At 36.2% G+C, this 20,402-nt stretch overlaps 1 protein-coding gene across 21 annotated transcripts in view; it reads left to right on the plus strand.

The window, feature by feature from the left end:
• The window catches only part of Mpdz (multiple PDZ domain crumbs cell polarity complex component), a 170,614-nt gene that overhangs the window by 15,222 nt on the left and 134,990 nt on the right, over positions 1-20,402 (plus strand). For all 21 annotated transcript variants that reach the window (XM_074051850.1, XM_074051863.1, XM_074051856.1 and 18 more), the window contains 2 exons: positions 8,139-8,213; positions 12,302-12,468. In XM_074051850.1, the coding sequence (XP_073907951.1) occupies positions 8,198-8,213; positions 12,302-12,468 (183 nt within the window). In that variant the 5' untranslated portion in view covers positions 8,139-8,197. The remainder of the gene's footprint in view (positions 1-8,138; positions 8,214-12,301; positions 12,469-20,402) is intronic.

Consider the following 20,402-nt stretch of genomic DNA (forward strand, 5'->3'; position numbering starts at 1 on the left):
TGTAACATATTTATATTAATGTATTCTGTGGGGTTCACCCATAATTTCCAAAGGTGGGGTTTTAAAATGGGCTGGGTTGTGTATACATCCAAAAGGAGATCAGCAACAATCATTCATCATTTCCTCTCTTGCTGCTCTCTGATGTGGAGTTGGCTAACTCGGGGCCATAAGCATCTGCTTCTAAAGCTTTTATCTAAAAGAGCCTGGTAAAAACAGAAGCGAAGGAGCCAATAAGAAATAGAAATAAAGCTTTGTTTTTAACAAAATGATTCTTTATGAGATACTATTTTTTTTTTCATTCTATTTCCTTTAGTTTTGTTAGAATTAAGTGATCTAGACTGAAGAAATTATTTCTATGGGAGCACTTACCATTGGTAAATTTTTTCCAGGTACTTTAGTAGTGTATAATGCAAACATTTTTTGGTGAAAAAGAAGGGTAAAGAGGATTTGAAAAATACCATGAGTTTTAAAGAAAAAAGTAATCATCTCTATTTCTGTCCTTCAAAACCAGATATTGTGAGGATATTCACGTTTGCTGCCAATTTCTTATATTTCCAATTTTTATTATGAGAAATTTCAAATGTACATAAAGGCAAGGAGGATTCAGCTTTAATAGCCATGGTTTACAGCTAGTCTTGTTTCTTATCTACTCTCAGTCATTTCATTGTTTATTCCCATATTTTGTCCATTCGCATTTTTTGAAGCAGCTCTCCAACATTGCACCATTTTATCCATCAATAGTTCAGCCTACTTGCTTTTTTCATGTGTACTTTAAAACATTATAAAAGTATGGTTTCCTTTAAAAAACTAAGGAAAGCTAAATTTGCCCTTTGACCTCTTCCTGATTTTAGGCTACCGTTCCATTAGTCCTCTCTTGTTTTCCTAGCCCTCAATTGTTTCCCATGTAGGATTCTTAATTATCTCAGTGGTCCTAATTAAAATTGTCTTTGCCAGTAAGCTTTCTTAAACTTGATTAGAAGTAGAATGCTCAAATGTGGCAGTTCAAAGAGAAGTGGTATTTCTTAAGTAAGGGTATTTGAGGAGAGTGGTTTGTGTAGGATGTATGGTACAGTGCTACACTAAAGCAGGCTGTAATAGGTAGGCATGTTGGAACAGGACCTCAAAGTACCTGTGGCAAAATGGAGTTCACCATGAGACTCATTGTCACTGTTTTCCCTCTCATTGGCTGCGTTGGGTCTCCTAAAGAATGCTTTCCTTCTCTTTTCCTTTACCTGCATTCTCCTGTCTCTAGTCACTGACTTGGTTTTGCTCTTTCAGTATTAAGGTTTGCATGTGCCCCATCTTAGCTTCTTAATTTTTTCTGTCTTAACTCTAGCTCCACTATTACTTGGTTTATTAATATTTAAGTTTCCAAGAGAGAGATGCCAGTGTATATCTTCCATTCAGATTAATAGTTACATTGGATGAGTTTGGGTAAAAACTCTAACCCTGGTTCTCGTGATTGTGGTTGGAGGAGAGGGCAGAGCATAGCCCCTCTGATTGCATATTTTTTAGAATGGGGCTGTAAGTTGTTTGAAATCTGAAGTAACGAACCTGGGCTGCCTCAGTAAATACCACAGGCTGGGTTATTTTGATGATAGAAGTTTATTTTCTCACAGTTCTGGAAGCTGGAAAGTCCAGAATCAAGGTTTATCAGGTTTTATTTTCTAGTGAGGGCTCTCTTTCTTGCTGTGTCCTGAAGAAGTCTTTTTTAGTTCTTGTGGAGAGAGCTTGGTCTCTTTTTTTATTTGAAAATGGCCATAAATTCTATCAGATTAGGACTCTGTCCTTACAACCTCATTTAACCTAATTGCTTCCTAAAAGCCCTGCCTCCAAAATCAGTCACTTTGGGAGTTAGATTTTTAACATATGAATTCTGAGGGAACACAGTTCAGTCCACAGTGGCCACATAAGGCACTGGGACTCAGCCATGCTGACTCTTGGTTAGGACAACTCTTTGTGTCTAGAGTGGTAACACCACTATGTTAACCTATTTTATGTTCTCTATCTTGATGACCGGTATTGCCCTCTAATCATTAACTCACACCGTAAGTCTGGAATGCATCCTAGGCTCATCTGTATCTTCACACTGTCAGGTCATGTTGCTCACAGTTCTTAACTAATTCTTGAATCTGTCTCCCATTTTAACTTATTTTCACTTCCATATCATTTTGTTTATCATGAAAATAGGGCATGGTACTTGTTGCTAGACAAGCACTGTACTACTTGAGCCCATTTTTTAAATGTGTTTTTGAGATAGGGTCTCCTTTACTTTTGCCTGGGCTGGCCTTGAACTGCAATTATACCTCTACTTCCTGAGTAGATGGGATCACAGGCATGTACCACCATGCCTGACTCCCTATCTGTTTTTGATCATGCCTCCTTATTTCCAATTTGGCCTCCTTGTTTCCAGTTTTTCTTGCTTTTTTTCATGTTTACCATACCATTATCTCAGAGCTCTTTCTAAAACACAGTCTGACCATGTTAACTACTTTGTCAAAATAAACTTTAAATTTAAAAACTTAAAATGGTATGCCTAATAATTTGGTATTTATACATCTTCAGCCACATTCATTACCTCTATTATCTCTTGGCACCAGTCCAGGCATAAAAACTTTGCAGTGCCCAGAAGGTGCCATGTGTTCGTGTCTTTATGGGGGGACCACTTCTCACGTCTTGTGCTTTGATTCACTCCTGACTGTTCTTTAGGACTTTATGTAATGGTCTCTGTCTCCAGGAAGCTTTTGGGTTTGGAGTTCCTCTTTCATGTTTCTGTATTTGAATTATCTGTTTACTTGTTTTTCTTCCACTTACTTACACTGAGTTCCCAGACTGTTGTCCTCATTTCTGATTCTGCTACTATATAGCATGCCAGCATTGTTGGCATCTTGTGTGCCTTTGCTGAATCCGTAAGTAGCAGAATTTGAGTTCTCTTCTAGCTCTGTGACCCACTTAGCATTTTCACATTGGGCAGGTAATTTATCTTATGACTTTATAAAGGAAGAACTTGAATATGAATGGTATGCTTAAGTGTAGAGTGCCTGCTTAGCAAGTGCAAGGCCCTAAGTTCAAACTCCAGTACTGTTAAAAAAAGAAAAGAAAAAATAAGCAAAAAGAAAAGTCAACTTGAAAAAATAAAAATTATATTCAGGAATGCTTTGTTGATCAAAGTTTATTAGAAACGAGAAGTTCAAAAGAACAGATGTTGAAGAAAGGCCAACTGTTTTGCTGTTGGATGAGTAGTAGGTGTTGGTGGATATTGTGATTTTTTTTTTTTTTTTTTGCTTTTGGAGCAATAGTTTAGTATTGTTATGCAAAAGTAGGATTTATGATTGAAAGTGTAATTATTGCTTTCATAACCAGTTGAGTTTATGACAAATTACCTGCAAATAACTACAGTCTGGCTTTTGTCTGCTAACTTCAGGTAGTGCTGAGGCAGCTATGAATGAGAGAAATGTGAACTTTAAATTCAATAACAGATGCTGAGTGACTGTGACTAGCCACACACCAGTGCAACAAGCTCTTTAATGTTGTATTCTTTTTCAGTCAGAATCATTTAGGATAACTAGGAAATTGTACGCATTTGAGGCAGATTCTCTTCATAGAGTTTTTTTTTTAGCATAAAACGTATTTTCATTTGTTAGTTGCCATGAAATCTGCCTTGGGCAGAATGAGTTGCCTTGTTTCAAACACTGTTTCTCTATCTCTTACATAAAAGCTGTGCCTCAATGTTACCAGTACAACTTGTTGGAAAATAAAGTGATTTTATTTATTTTAACAACTAGTTAGTTCTTGCTTCTCAGCAAGATATTCAATTTTATTTTACCCCCTACTGAAACTACTGTTATCAACCATTTCTTGAGGAATCATCTCGCCACAGAGAAAACCTTTTTGAGATTTATTAAGGATTTGATAACTGTCAGTGCTGGCAACACACAGGCCTTAAATTACAATGAATTTTTAAGTTTAATTTTTCTAAGCAAATACGAACATAATAGGATTGTCAGGTAAAATAACAAATGCCCAGTTATGTTTGAATTTCAGATAAATAAAAAAAATAGTTTTTACTGTAAGAGTGTCCCAAGTATTGTAGGGGATATACACTAAGAAATTACTCATTTATCTTAAATTCAAATTTAACCAGGGATCATGTATTTTTATTGGTTAAATTTGGTGCCCCTTCATTAAGATATAAAATTGAAAAGGAATACAGTACAAAGCAAGTTTCTCTCTCACGCCACTACCTCCTACCATTAGTGTCTATAAAACTAGTGGAGTTTTTATAAACATGTACCTATTAATTGTTATTTACATAAACATTTTATCTTCTTATTTTATGCAAGTAGTAGCAACTTAATACATTGTCCTGCACACTTTTTTTTTCTTCTTAGAAAAATTTGACATCTTATTTCTACCATGTGATTTTTTTGTACAACATACTCCAGAGGTCAGCCTGGGCTATACTTCAACATCCCTTTTCAAAAGAAAAGAAAAGAAATAAGGAGTAGTATGGTAAAATGTGGGCTTTGAAATGGGGCAGAATTGGGTTCAAATCCAAATTATCTGTCTTACTAGCTTTGTGACCTTGAGTAAGACCTCAAACTCTTTTCCTCTGTTGTCTAAGAAAATGGGGAGGCTTTCAGTGATATCACAGGGAGTAAGGTAGTAAGGATCCCTACTCTCATGATATAATATGTGTCTAATACATATTGAATACATTGAGCCAATATTGATATGACTTGTGTTTCTGGGTGCATGGTTACTGAAACAGACTTTAGGTTCAGTTGTAGCCAAATAATGTATGACTACAAGTGGAATGCATGAGCAGTAGCTACCGGAGAACTAATCCTTCTCATTGCATTATATATCCTAACTCTTATTGTGTTAAGGGATTTAGTATCTTGAAATATAACAGCCATGTTTTTGAATACTTTGAATATTAATATAAGGAGACTTTTTCTTGAGGATTTTTCTTAGAATCTTGGGTTTTAAAAGTAATTTGGTTAAATATGTGAACATTACATAAAAGATGGTTATTGTTTTTCTTTGGCAGCCCTGCCAGTGATTTCTAAAGTAGGTAATTCTGGCTTGTTCTGACCTTGCATGGACAGTTGGCTATGCTGAATGTATAGACCATTCTATTTCATTTCAGACTTCAATTCCTTTGGGTCTCTATTCTTCCTTTGGTTTCACCTTATGTCGGGCAAGGCCTTTAGGGCAATTTTGAACATGGAAAGAGTTAAGAAACTGGTGAGGTGAATCTTCCTACACTCAAGAGGCAGAATTTCATGGAAGTTGAATTGTGGGTTCTGGAGCTAGACTGCCTGTGTTCCTATCTGGGCTCCATCATGTACTGGAGTGTGATATTAGGCAAGTTACTTACTCTTTCTGTGACTCAGTTTCCTCATGTTTAAAGTGAGTGGACTGTGTGAAGCTTGAAGGACTTAATTGCATTATATGCTTCCAACAGTGCACAGCATGTGGTGGGTGCCATGTTTGCCTGGATTATTGCTGCTCTGCCCTAGAGTTACTGTTGATCTCCTGGTTTGCATACCCACAGCTCATCTCTTCTCTTCTCTGGCAATGCCTCAGCATGAATTTTCCATGAAAAAAACAATCGAATGTGGCCTTCTGCTCACATGCTGGTGGCCATGGCTTCTGTTATTGTACAGGTAGCCTTTTATTTCCATACAAGTGTTGAGATGGGTAAAAAAGGACGAGTGATAGTAGAATATGAAAGAGTGAAAAGGAGAATCCCTGTCTTCTGGTTGAAGGGAATGGACTGATTCCTCCATCTTAAAAGTTCTGTGATTACAAATGTGTTTGTTTATAATTAGAACTAAAATTTTGAATTAGGGCATAGAAAGGCACAACTTTTTTTTAAACTCATTTCTTTGTTGTGTTTGCTAATGGTAAAATCCCCTGGAAACCTCAACAAGCCATGTTTTTATTTTTAGGGATATCAGAGCAGACAACTGAAACTATATTTTAAAAAAATTACTGAAATCCAGAGTAGTAATAATCTACTTTGGTAACAGCTATCAATGACTTGCAGCTGAATAGGCTTTAAAAAAAAAACGACCCCCCTCAACCCTTATGTGTTTTGGGGGGGGCTTGTAATTCCATTTCTACATAACTGACTTAGAGGTAAACTTTGAACAGCAGTGTTTTTCTCAGTTGGGACCTGCCTGCTTTGCTTTCTCTGCAGACTCTCCATAAATCAGAAGACCTAAATTCATAGGCTACCACTCCCCCATTTCATGAATGTATCCCATCTTTCTGAGTTAATTTTTCATAGGGGAAAGTGGACAGAGCTAAATGTTATCATGATACCAAACATCAGTAAATATTATTTTCTTTCAAAACTTTATAAGTACTATAAACTCAGATCCAGAAAAGGTAAAGTAGGTTCACAAGGGCATATAGCTAGTAAGTGGTCAGGTTATCATGCTTTCTCTTCTGTGCTTGTTATTACGTTCATGCATCCTCCTGGCTATTTAATTAGATAAACCCTGACAGATCTGTACTTGCTATATGGGGTATCTTTACTTATTTTTTTTTAATTATCATGGTAAATTTTTGGGTAGCTGGGGATGTAGTTCTATGATAGAGTGCTTGCACAGCATCAATGAGGTTTGATCCCCAGCACTACAAAATAAGTAGATAGATAGATGGAGAATTCATTAAGGAATTAATTTTTGAGGGTGTAAGCTATTTTCTGAATTAAAATTTCTTGTAAGTAAGAATAAAATCACCAATTTATTTTTAAAGTTTTGCCTTACTATGCCTATTTATATGAACTAAGCATTGATCCTAAAATACATATTTTATACCTGTGAAATATGCTGGGAGCTAAAAATTGGCATGCTTTATCTCATCACAAGAAACTCAGTGAGCAAGGGGTCTTGCTCCAGGCAGAGTTTCACTTCCAGGTCAGAGCCATGCCCTTTTTTCTTGTTACTAAGGTACTTTTTGAAACAAGTGCCTGCAGTTGAGCTATTTGATTATTTGGAATGGAGTTCATGTTTTCAGTAGTGTGTTCTAAATTGAAATAAGGAAAGTCAGTAACTACTCTTCTCTGTTACTACTCACAGCAGATCACAGGCATAGATGCCCTTTGCATCTGCTCAGCTACATCACATACTTCCTTCTTGCCAAGTGTATATTTCCTTAAAGAGGTAACAGGGACCAACTTGTTCTTTTTCAGAGAACTGGCCTGTCTCATCTTCAAGATGAAGAATAAGGATGTCTGGTGGTAGATTTCTTTATTCTATTGGAAGAATGATTGGCTGACTTCTTCCTGATGACTCAGGGTTTTCTGTGAGGCAAAGGACAGATGTAGCTATGGAGACAGTTGTGCAAAATAGTTCACAGCAAAGGTTAAAGATGGTCAGCGTGTGGACATTGGCACTACAGCTCTGTGAACTTCAGGGACTAGTTAAGAGTTGTTAGAGGAAGATCTGTGATAGTAAAAGGAATTGAGAAGGTTTTGCTGAGTGGGAAGGAGAACATGATAATCAAGAGGATACTTTGAACATCTTTGAAAAATTAAACACTTCTCTTTTATTCAGTTACTCATCCATGATTTGATGAATTATTGTAGTGGTCCATATTCTGCTTTGGGGACACAGTTCATTTCTAAATGCTGTGTGTGTATCGACTGGGCATTTGAGGACAACATCATATCTTCTTATATTTTTGCTCAGAGAATTTCTTAGGCAGACTCACGTAAGCTCCTTATTCTGTGACTGTGGAGCTGTATCATGGTGGTCTATGTTGAGGAACTCCTACAAAATATTTTAGAAACTTCTGCTATCACATTTAAAACAGAATTTGTGCTTTTCTCCTCATGCAAGTATTATCAGAATGTGCATACAATTTTGAATAATTTTAAGATGATCATTTTTTCTATAAAAAGAGCTACGTTAAGTTAAATCAATAAAAGAGTTTAATGGTCAAAGGAATGATAGTATCAAGTGCTTTTTAGGGTATTTAGTTTTATCTGTCTGTACTGGGTTTGAACACAGGCCTTTGCACTTATTAGGCATGTGCTCTACTACTTGAACTATGCCTCCAACTCTGGGTATTTAGTTTTAGAATAAAACATAACCATTCCATTTTATTTCTTTTCTCCCCAGAATTCCATTTTTAGTGTTTTAAGTCATTGCACAGAGAAGAACACTGAACTTTGAAAGAAATGTTGGAAACCATAGGTAAGACTTATTTCTTTCTGCCTGCTTTTGTAAGAATCGAAACTTCTTTCATTGGATCTTTGAATATGATATGTTCTTTATCAGGGATTCTGTCTATAGTCACTTAGGTTATAAAAACAAATCATCTGTAAGTAAAAATAAACATGTGAGTTATTTTACCAGTTATGGATTTTAATAAACCTTAAGGTAGGCCCAATTCTGATTTATGACCCAATTCTGGTAGGTTGTTTGTAGATAGTGCCAGGAAGTTTAAAGTTCAGTATACTTAATACTAAAACAAGATCAGTATTCTTACTTGCACTTGTGCAGTGGAGCGAGCTTTTTCTCTCACTCATTTGTTGGAGTGAGGTTTCTCTCACTCCTGGTTATTACTGAACCTAACTGGGCCTAACTGGAGGAGACTGGAGATACAGGAAAGACACAGGATGGACAGACAGAAAATTGGGGCCAGGTGTGTTAGGCCCTCGGGTGGAGACTCACAACCCTCATTACTTCTTTTCTCTATTATTCTCTTCATTTTACTCTGCGTCCTTTCTCTATCTTTGTTCTTTAAGTCCTTATTCCTTTACAGTTCTTTAAAACCTTGCTTTTAAAGTCTTCTTTTCTGTTCTTTAAAGCTCTTTTCTTAGACTTGCACTGTCCCATGTTTTCTCTTAGCTGTTCTTTGGCATAAACTCTCTAAAAGTCTTTGCCCCCAGACTTGCACTCTCCCATGTTCTCTGTTGCTTTTCTTTAGCTTAGCTTTTCTAAAGCTTATGTATAAAGTTCTCGGTGCAGACTTTCTATCAACCCCTTTTTAGCAATTCTCCTTTAGCAATTCTGTTCCCTTCAGAAGTTCTTTTCCCTTCAGCAATCCTTTTCACTTCTAAAGTCTCCCACATCAGAAAGCCTCCCTTCATCCAAAAGTCAAAAGCCTCCCTTTACCCAAAAAGCAAAAGCCTCAAGCAAAAAGTCCAAAGCAAAAAGCCTCCTGTCCTCCTTCAGTGAGTCTTTTATATATGGTGGTAAAGAGGGTGGAGCAGCTGTTCTTGGGGAGGAAGGTGGCATTGTAACAGGAGAAATCTGCATTCCTGCTGCTCTGAATGTAAACAACTTAGGAGAAGCAGCTGTTCTGTATTTTCCTCTTCTGTGGCTGGGGCTGTGCCAATCTTAGCCTACAGATAAACATCTTAGGAAAAACAGTTGAGCGGCATCTTGCCTTGCCCACGTCCAGTTCTCATAGGCCTCTCATAATCTGCTCTCCATAGTGCAGATAAAATACTACTGAGCTTGTGCTTTTAACTGATAAAGAGAACACTAACAAACAGGTTGACGATCTTTAAACCTTTAATGCAGTTTAATTTCTACATGAGATCATTTAGATTGTAATATCCAGATTTATTAGGCTCATATGTTAATCTTTTCTCACTGCTTTTGGTTTTAGAAACACTAATATATAGAACTATTTACAGGTATATCAGATTTGGTACAACAACCATCTGACAGCCTCATTCCTTACCTTCCCAGGTAGTGCTTTGGGTATGACAACTGGAAGGTCTCAGGATGCCACTTTGGAACCTCCATGATTATGGCGGGTGCCTTGTTAGCCACAGGTTCTGAGAATAGACAGAGAGTCAAAGGCAGTAAAGGTGGGCTTAACCAGTTTGGGTTATAATACATATATACACGGAAATGTCACAAAGAAATTTCCTGTATAACTATTTTAAAGAAACAAAAATGTCATTTTTTTAAAAAAACAAAATCAGAGAACAGGAGGGCAGAACAGGTCTCGTCTGAGGGGTGGTACCAGTAGAAGGGGAGAGAATGTGGGGAAAGGATATAGGAGGGTGAATATGGTGCCAGTAATATGCCCACATGTATGTAAATGGAAAGATAATACCTGTCGAAACTATTCCAGGAATGTGGGGAGGGGGGAGATAAAGGAGAATGATGGAGGGGATGAATTCAAGAATGATATATTTGATACACTGTAAGAACTTTTGTAAATGCCACAATGTACCCCCACTCAGCACAAAAATTAAAGAAACAAAATTTTAAAAAAGGCAGTAAAGGGCAAAGGAGCTGTTCTTGTGATCATTTGACTTTTGTCATTAAAGTGCATGAAGGTACATTTCCTGTATCACTCATTTTATTCTAAAGTTATACACCATAAAGATTACTCATCCACATAGGAAAGTTTCCCATAGAAGGTGGAAAGGAAAGGGGAATTCAAGAACTATTTAAGCCATTGCTTTCTAGGCTTTATTCTGTTAGCTTTTACTGAGTTGCACAGCTTCTCAGAGTTGATATGAAAATTCATAATACTGAGTTATCATGGAAAATGTGACTGAGAATAAAATTCTCCTATCTTTATTATTAGTTTAAAATTTCTGGATGAGTAAATACTGCTTATTTCAATTTGTTTGTGTATGTGAACTTGGTAATACCGGTTCACGTTTCAATTACCCTGTTTGTGTGAGACTCCACATTTGGTACTATAGAAAATAATTCTGGTAATGATTGCTTCTGTTTTGATTGCTATAATGTAGCATATGTATTTTAATCAACATGCTTATTATTTTAATGAATGTATTAGGACATATACCTGAACAATCTCCATTAAGAAAAGCAAAAACAAAAGTGTGTGTCTATTTTCTCGGAGATACTTCAAACTACTTCTTTTTTTTTGGCAGCACTAGGATTTTAAATCAGGGCCTCACACTTGCTAGGCAAGTAGTCTAACACTTGAGCCAACTCTCCAGCCCTTTTTGCTTTAGTAATTTTTAGGTAGGGACCTACACCTCTTGAATAGCTAAGATTATAGGCATGGAGGCCCACTTCCCAGCCTAGTTGGTTGAGGTGAATGTCTTACTTTTTGTTTGGACTAGCCTTGAACTGTGATCCTCTATTTCTCTGTTTCCTGGGTAGCTTGGATTACAGGTATGTATCACCATGCCTGCCTCTTTTAAACTCACTGGCGGGAACAAGCATGTAAGATGCTAGAACTGTTAGTATACATTTCTTAAAATATTTACTTTTGCAACTTTGTGCCTGATTCATAAGGTACTTAGTAATATTTGAACTGGATTTGTTTGAAGAACACATAAATATGCTATTTAATTTTGGGGGAAGGCATTTCAAATATTTAAAAAGTAGTGTTTTAGGCTGGAGATGTGGCCCAAGTGGTACAGCACCTGACTAGCAAGTGTGAGGCCCTGAATTCAAAACCCAGTACTGCAAAAAAGTGGAGCTTTAACATTTTCATCAGTATACATTAATTGTATGAAGTAATGTGTTTCATTATGACACTTGCATATATACATACAATGTACTCTGATTACATCACCCCCTGTGGTAACTTCTCTCATCCTCCTCCCCCTTTTCCTCTTATAGATTGTGTCTTTGAAAGACTATGAATTGCGTAGTATTCCCTAATAAATTCTCAACTGTAGGATGCTTTGCTCCTTAGTGGGTGACATTGCTTTATTTTGGATGTTATGATTCTTTGGTGACATTATCCACATCCAGTTATTAGTGAGTTAATTATACTACTAAGTTTTCTTATATGTAAATGAAATTTTAAAAAATTTCATGAAATATTTGAAAAGAAATGCAAATAGCATTTCAAGACCATAAATCATTTGGTTTTTATATAACTTTTATAAAAGAGTTGAGGCAGCTGGCATTGGAATTCAACTGTGTATCATCTGAGTAAGTTTCTATGACTTTGCAACCAGTTGTATGTGGCATACACTATACCTAGTTCCTTGATTTTAAAATAACTTTCTTGTAAGAGACTTCAGGGTTTGAAGGGCATATTTATAGTAATGTGCTACATTTCTCTCCTTTTTCCCCAAACAAATCCACCAAATGGATTGATTTGAAGCATATGTAAATACGCTCTTTAATTTTGAGGAAAAACATTGAAAATATTAAAAAGTGCCTTTGGTACTTTTTTGCTCCGTTAAAAAATTTTATACTTTTGTACAACTTTTTACTCAGTAAAAAGGAATAGTTTTAGGATTTTTACAAACATGAAATCTTCATAGGTTTGGCATGTGTCTTTTGAATTACACATATAATTGACTAAATGCTGCTCTTTGGAATAGACAAAAATCGGGCCCTGCAGGCAGCAGAGCGCTTGCAAGCAAAGCTACGAGAACGAGGGGATGCAGCTAATGAAGACAAACTGAGCCTTCTGAAGTCTGTCCTGCAGAGCCCCCTCTTCAGTCAGATTCTGAGCCTTCAGTCTTCTGTGCAGCAGCTGAAAGACCAGGTAGGACATCACTTATCCAGACAGGCTTCATGGCACGTCCTAGATCTTGGGAAAGGCTTGTGTTTTCCAAAGGCTGATTTTTGTATGTGCTAATGAATAGTTAATGAAGTCATTTAAACCTCCAAACAAGACATTCAGATTCACTGTGACTTTTTCCCTCCTACTTATTTTTGTAATGATTGTTGCTGTATATTGTAGATGATATGACATTGTGTTAAAAGCTTTGTGGATGCTGAAGAATGAGTTCCTACAGGAGAAGGGGATGATAAAAATATGTTTAGGGTGGGTGGCTGTAGACTTGGCTTCCATTATCACTAAAGCTCATTGTTCATGGGATCTTGCTCATTCACATTCAGACATTCAGTTCACTCACAAGATTTTAGATAAGCCTGGATTTGCATGTGTAATCATGTGTGTGAGGAAGGGAAATCACCTCTATTTTGACAGTAAAAGAAATAATTACATTGTCATCAGTTAGAGGAATTGCAATTCTCACTTCTTAAAAGAGTGTAAGTAGCAATTGCTTCCATGACAGCATCAGATGGTGATAAACATTAGAACTTCTAAATGTAACACCATGTTTTTTTCCTGTAAAAATTATGAGCACTAAAATGTTTGAGCATTTATGTTAGAATTGAAACATATCACAATGACAGAATGAAAACTGAAGTCAGATGTTCTTTGAACTTACTTAATTTAATCACAATTTCTCAAGTTTTTTAAAAAATATCTTTAAAAACAGTTCTTATCCTCACAAGATTTGAAGTTAATTATGCCTTAAGCTAGTTCTTATTCTCATGTGTTTAGCATGAATTTAATGGTTATGGATGACTTGCTAGCAAATATTCTGCCTTAAGAGGTTAAAAATTAAACTTGAAGACTAATTTCATAATTCAGTGAAAGAACAGCTCCAATTAAAAACTCCAAAATTATGCCAAGTGCAAAAGAAAAAATAGTAGTAATAGAGAAGGAATTTGTTTAATTTCATGTAGCTTCTTAATCTAGATATGTATTTTTGTTACCCCCACCAAAATAAATCAAAAAGAGCTTTCAAAAATATTTTTTCTATAGTGAATTTCTACTTAATAAAAGTGATTTTTTTAAATCATGATCATGAATTTAAGAGGGTATGTTTGTTACATGGGGTTGTGATTGCCCTCTTTGCAAGTTATTAAAAAGACTGGTTGACAATACTGTTTTTTAGAATGGATTGGCAAGCTTTGGGAGAAACCAACATCCTGAAGTGTAATTATGATGTGGAAAATTCTGGTTTTTTCAGAGCATAAAGAAATTGAACAGCTGTCATCTCCCCTAACTGTATTGTAAGGAATTCTGAAACAAAATCAGTACCAGCCACTGTATTAAAATATACCTTGAGTCCAGGGAGATAACTGTTGATATTTTCCTGCTAACCAGCGCTATGCAAGGGGAAGACTACTTGTGCCTGTCTTGTATGATGAAACGAGGTGACAAATTTGCCTATTTGTTGAGCTCGTCTTACGATTTCTAAATGGAAGTAAGATATGGGCTCTGAGACTATTTGGGTCCTACATGGTTCAGATGAAACTTACTTGGAAATCCAATAAGGATAATCATGGAGCCTCATATTCTGTGAACAAGTACACCATGATTATGTTGTTTTATTGATGATATAACAGTGGCTTAGAGAGGTTAAGGGACTTGTTTGTAAGTGTTAGGTCCAGAACTAAAAATTCAGTTTTCTTGGGCCCCAAGCACAGCCTTTTCCTGTTTTCGCTTGGCAGCCTGTTTTACATCTTTTTTTTTTCCCAAGGGGAGAAACTTGATACCTAGATGTCAAAACTTTCATTTGATAACTTCTCAGAGTTTCTGCTACTTTCCTCTTTAATCTTTATTTATTTATTTATTTATTTTTTGATGTTCTGGGGTTTGATCTCAGGGCTTCACACCTAAGTGCTCTGCCACTTGAGCCACTTCTCCAGCCCTCCATCTCAATCCTTTATTAACTCAATTCCTTTTAGTCACCAGTTTTTTCTTCTCCTGTACTGTTAACAGCACCAATTCAGTCTGTGATCAGAAGACTTCCAGATTCTTTGTGTCCTGTGGGAAGAATCCATCACAGGACATGTGGGTGTAAAGGGAGATTATTTAAAGTTAGGGAAGAGAAATATACAGGGGAGCATGGTGGGTGCAGGTGGAGTTGCTTGCAGAGAGAGTGAGCTTCTCTTTCTCAGGTACTTCAAAAACTTACACTAATTTAGGTGAAGGGAAGAAGCAGGAGATTCTCATCCAACAATAAGTGAGTGGGAAGAGGCATGGGTGGTTCCCTGCCAGGTGAGGGTGGTCTGGGCCATCACTGGCCACCTACATATGAGTCCCAAACTTTCCCTACTTCTAGCCCATCTCAGTATAACTATAGTAAAATATCAAAATTATTTTTTCTATTTTAAGAATTAAATATAACCTAGAATATTCTTTATCATGTTCCACTTACCAACTGCTAATTCATGAATATTTATAAGTAAATAATTAATGCATGAAAGGAATTAAATTTGTTTCGTGCTTTTAAACAAGTGACTACCCAAATCTGACCAATGACTGGCTTTTATTCATTAACTTATACTTAAATTATGTTTTCAAGTGTATGCACAGCTGTTGTAAGTTACTCTTTCCATCCTTTTTACTATTAATAGAAGATCTCACCTCTCCAGGTCTTCCCTCCATCATTCTCCTGTCTTTCAGAGAAGCAAAGAATAATTGCAAACTCCGAGGTACATGCAGCACATTGGAGAGCATGATCATGTTGTTACATTAGTGACAGATGCTCACATGCCATGTTGAATTAAGTCTACAGTTTTTTTCCTCAAATCCTTCTCATTACTTCTATTCAGTAATGTTTAGTATTTCCAGTTTGCTTCTTCAGTATGAAGACTGCCCTTAGAAATCAAACTGTTTCCCTTTGGCAAATTAAACACTTGACAGGTGTGTAACAGAGAGGGCAAAAAAGCCATGGCCTGAAGGGATGTGCTATTTAAATATTGTCAAAAATATTAACAGGTCTGAAAGTATAATTGATGCCTCTGTTTAACTCTGCCACATTGTGTATTGTTCTAACGCCAGCTAAAAGGATGTGTGCTATTAAACCTGAATAATCTCTAATAGCTCCAGTTCATTTCCTATTGCATGATTCCTGTTTAAGTGAAGAGAAAAAAAGAACTGTGACTGTGTGTCAATGATCTGTCAAATGCAAATTCTCAAGTAGTGTCCTCACTGTCACCTAGTCATCACAGCTAACAACTACAGAGCTTAATGAGTATTCATGACAAAAATCTAGCTATTGTGGGGGAAATACACACGTTAGCAGTTTAATAATAGAAACTTGTCAGCCTTGAGGATATTTAATTTGCATATTTGTTCTATGAAGTTTCTCCAGTCCAGTATAGGTGGATGCTATTTTCCTGATTAATTAATTGCCTTGCATTATGAAGTGATCAGAGGCACTAAATTAATCGTTTTACCCTAAGTTATTTGTAGAAGAGTATGAGTTAAAATGATTAATTTCAGTAGAAATTTGGGGCCTGTGTGTACATATTGACATTTCCAGGATTACTGTTGAAGCTGTGGTGATGGAGATCCATTCTAAGACTGGAAAAATGACATGAATAACTAGGGTTACAAAACTGTAGCTTGGGCAAGCAGCCTGGAACACAGATTGTTTGTGAGGTCCTTGTGGGTGGACTTCAGCCCACCTGGCTATGACATTCTATTGTTTTGTTATTGTTTGTTTAATCTTCCAGGCTCTTAGTTCATTCACTTTCCTCCCAGAAAATGTTGACTGTACACATTTCATCTAGATGTGGAATGTGTGTGCACATAAAGTAAGCTACATTTTTCTTTGGAAATTTATGACTTCTCTTGAAATAACTGTTCAATGTTGATTAGTTAGATAATTTTTTTTTCATTTTTGTTCTTAAAATATCATCTTGGTAGTGCAAAATTTTTGTTTTCTATTTCTGTATCTCTAAGTTTTACATGTTCACATTCCAAAAAAAGAATTCTAAACAACTTCTGATGGCAAACATATTGACTGATGGATGATTTTAAGGTAAAACTGAAGACCAACTAAATATATCATAGTACTGGATATACCAAGGACCTTGGGTTACTAAAACCAAAGTGTATCATTTAATCTCAGTTTCCCAAAAGCAAAGACAAAAGAAAAAAAAAAAAAACAAAACCCCAAAACCCTGAATATTGTGCATTGTAAGAATTGAGTTTCTCTTGGCAGTTATCATATGGATGCTTCTATAAAAGGCTCATATTCTTTTATTATTAAGCCTTTGTTGAGCACCTAAGACCCATAAAAAACAAATGAATAATAAGATGAAGGTTCTTACAATCTAGACGGGAAATAGAACATGGCAAACAAGGGGAGTGGTAAAAGAGGAAGGAATTTCTTAACTTCGAATAGAAGAAAACTCCATGCAGGAGGCAACAACATTGAAGATAGGTCTTAAAAGATGAGTTGGAGTTTTGTGCAGAGGTAGGGAAATTGTTTCAGGTAGAGGGAGCAATGTTTACAAAGGATTTTGTTTTCTGAGGATGTGAAAAATGTTACACTGTCCTTCTCAAGAGACATTTGGCAGTGTGTCTAGAGGCAGTTTTGACTGTCAGAAGTGGGGAATGGCATGTGAGTGTGGTGAGAGTGAGCTGTATGAGAAACATTGGTGGACACACTTGTGTCTTTCCACAGTGTCAAAATTTATTGAATGACAATAAATTCACAAGCTGTTTCAATTTTGCACTTTAATTTGCTGAGTGCTACTAATTTCACATATTTGTGAGTCATTGGCAAACAGGTTCTTTTATCCCAATCTTATTTATTAAGATTAGGAGCTCACAGGCCACATGTTATACATCACAATGAATTGCAGGTTACAGAATGGCTAAGAAAGAATTAAAGCATCTGTAGAGTTCACAAGGGGCTTGTTGAAGACCAGAGCTGATACAGACATAAAGTCACTGCAGGTGGTCAGATAAAATATCAGCATAACCACCAGTCACAGAGCTTTTGTGGAGCTGGGGTGTGCTAGCACAAGGCTGATTCAAAGGTCCATGAGCCTTAACAGGGTCCCCAGAGATGGCAATTCCAGTTAGGCCTGTTAAGCAGGGGGAGGTACTGGGCTAATGCCCTGGAAACAGTGTTTTGATCCCTGAGGCTTACACCTGATGGTCTGACGAAGGTCATTGGTTGCCACTGTACGCCAGTGTTAGGTGGCATCAGGTGAGGGGGTTGCATCATTCTGTGGTCTGGTGTGTTCAGTTAGCTTATGGGCATGATTTTTCTGATAAGGGTTTGATATTCCCATGTGTCCATGTGTTCCTGATTCAACTTGATTAGTTCGCAGGTGGTAGTCTTTTATTTGTCTAAATAAATTATCAGTCTGCCTCATGGTTTGTGCTGGACAGCTGATTGTTTATTTGCACAAATAAGTTCTAGAGTCATTTTGCCTCAGCATTTGCACTCAAAATGCAGCAAACTGCTGCTTTTTAAAAATGGAGTCACTCAGGGACATTTTGGGCACAAAATGAAAGCTACTGTTCTGTATAATATGGTTGTAACTTTGAAGCAGGACACAGCCTGATCTCCACAAAATTGGTAGAGCTCAAGAATGCCGCTACCTGTCCTTTAATGTGCAACGCAGCTTCCATCCTCCTAGTTTTATAAAATACAAGCTTGCAGTGTCCAGCTTGATGTGGTACAGAGCCACCCACATACCTCTGTTATCAAAGCAATGAGATTATGTGTGGGATATTGTCAGGAGAGGAAACTACACAGTTCAATTGTGAAGACCTTATTGAGGTATTTTTTTGTTGGTTGTTATTTGTTTTACATTCAACTTTTTGAAAAAATTATAGAAGTTTCATCTTCTAACTCTTCTAGTAAATATATCTTATCAATAATTTTATTCATTTAAAAATGTATTTTCTCTGCATTTTTATTATGCTAATAAAAATTATAAGAATTTTGATAGTATTTTGGTAACAACTTTTACTATAATTATAAAATATATTAATTTTTTCAAAGAATGTTTCATCTTACTAGTACTAATTACAGCATCACATCTGATTTAGTGATGGCTTTTCTTCTGAGGGCACATGAGGAAATGTACCCTGGAAATAAAGGTAAACACCTCCCTACTTCAGAGTCACTTTGGAAGATCTGAGGCAAGCAGAGGATGTGGGTGGAACACTTAACTATCCTAAGGCATGCCTGAAGAATCTGTTCTATAGATACAACTTTGTTAACACTGCCAGTTAAGTTCCTTGGCCAAATGTTGAGGTATTTTGCCCTTAAATAGCAGCATCACTAGCTCTGATGCTTTCTTATGTTTATATTTTTTAGATTGAAGGAAAGGTAAGATATTTTGGTCACTGAACATTTTGTTCTATTTTGACTTTGGTAATCTGAACGACTCTATTTTGTGTTACTTATATACATTTCTGTGTCATATAACACAGAAATGCTTGCCTATGTGTCCCCAACTTTATTTTATTAATAAATGACAAAAACATAACCCTATTCCTATGGTTGATAATTTGAGACTGAAATAAGATGAGTCATCTGTAGGCTTGCCATCAGTAAAGAGAAAATGATTTACTGTCTCCCAAGAGTGCCTAGGTTTAATTTAATTATTGTTGGGGGAAGAGAAAAGACAGGAAGACAGAAAATATACCTTGATTCCGTTAACAGAAATTATCTAAAAATGGTATAGAATTCTTGTGAAAATGTACATAGATTTTTCTTACCCCTGAAGTAGTTTTATGATGGAGAGTGCAGTCCCTCAACAGGAAAGTATCTGCTTTATTTCTTGAGATTCTAGTGTACATTATCTAGAAGAAGTTAAGAGGCTCTTATGTGTTTACATTTATTATGAAGTGTATTTATTACAGGAATTTCAAATACTTGATTTTTGGTACAATAACAGCTTCTAAATGTTTGTTCCTTTAACTGAAAGTTTGTAAATATAGAGCAGTTGAATGGACTGAAGTTCTTGTTTTTTTTCCTGGGTAAGGCTGCTCAAGTTTCTTATACAGTGCTGGATTAAAATGCAGCACCATCTTGCTATTGAGTATGCAGTTGTGTCTGAAACAATAAGTGGTAATGCTAATTGTATGTTATTTTGTGACAAAGTTAAAGTGATCTTTGGAGAAGAAAGAAAAAATTTGAAATTTACTAGGTATAAGCTAAATGAATGTTTTTTAACCCAAGAATTTAAGAACAGTAGAGATTATTTTATTTTTGAAGCTACAGCAGCAATAGTTACTTTAGGAAGCCCTTATGTGCTGTGAACTTTGTCTCATTGAACTAGTCCATCAGTTGTATGAGGTAAGTTTTAGTCCCATTTTTCCAATGAGGAAGTTGGAGCTTAGGGAGGTTATGAAACTTCGGTAGGACCACACAATTATTCATTGGGTATAGGAGGAAAGGTCAGGTCTGTCTGACCCTGAAGCCAATGCTTTTTATGACTTTCAATTCAAACCATTTCTCTGAACCTTTAGTTTTCTATGTAAATGAGTAAATGAGACAAAAAGTAAAACTAAACTAAAACATGGTCTTCCTAAAGGGAAATGCCTTGAAATGTTCTACAACCTCATATTCATTAGGATTTGTCATTTCCCTTCAACTCTTGCCCCATATTTTAATCAGTCTTAATTTAAACCAGAACTTTTAGCCTAATTTCATTTATAATTATGCTGCCTTTTAAAGGTAAGTTAAATGAATTGGATTAAGATAATAGTGGAATGGAGAGATGGTATGGGAAAATAATATCAATCATTCTGTGTCCGTTCTCATACAATCATTTTTGTAGCTTTTATTTTTATTTCTCTCTAAACAGATTGTAATACTGAATCAGGTTTATTTGTCTCTGGAAATATGAGACTGATAGGAA

Source organism: Castor canadensis, chromosome 13 (assembly GCF_047511655.1).
Source record: "Castor canadensis chromosome 13, mCasCan1.hap1v2, whole genome shotgun sequence".
Taxonomy (NCBI): Eukaryota; Metazoa; Chordata; class Mammalia; order Rodentia; family Castoridae; genus Castor; species Castor canadensis.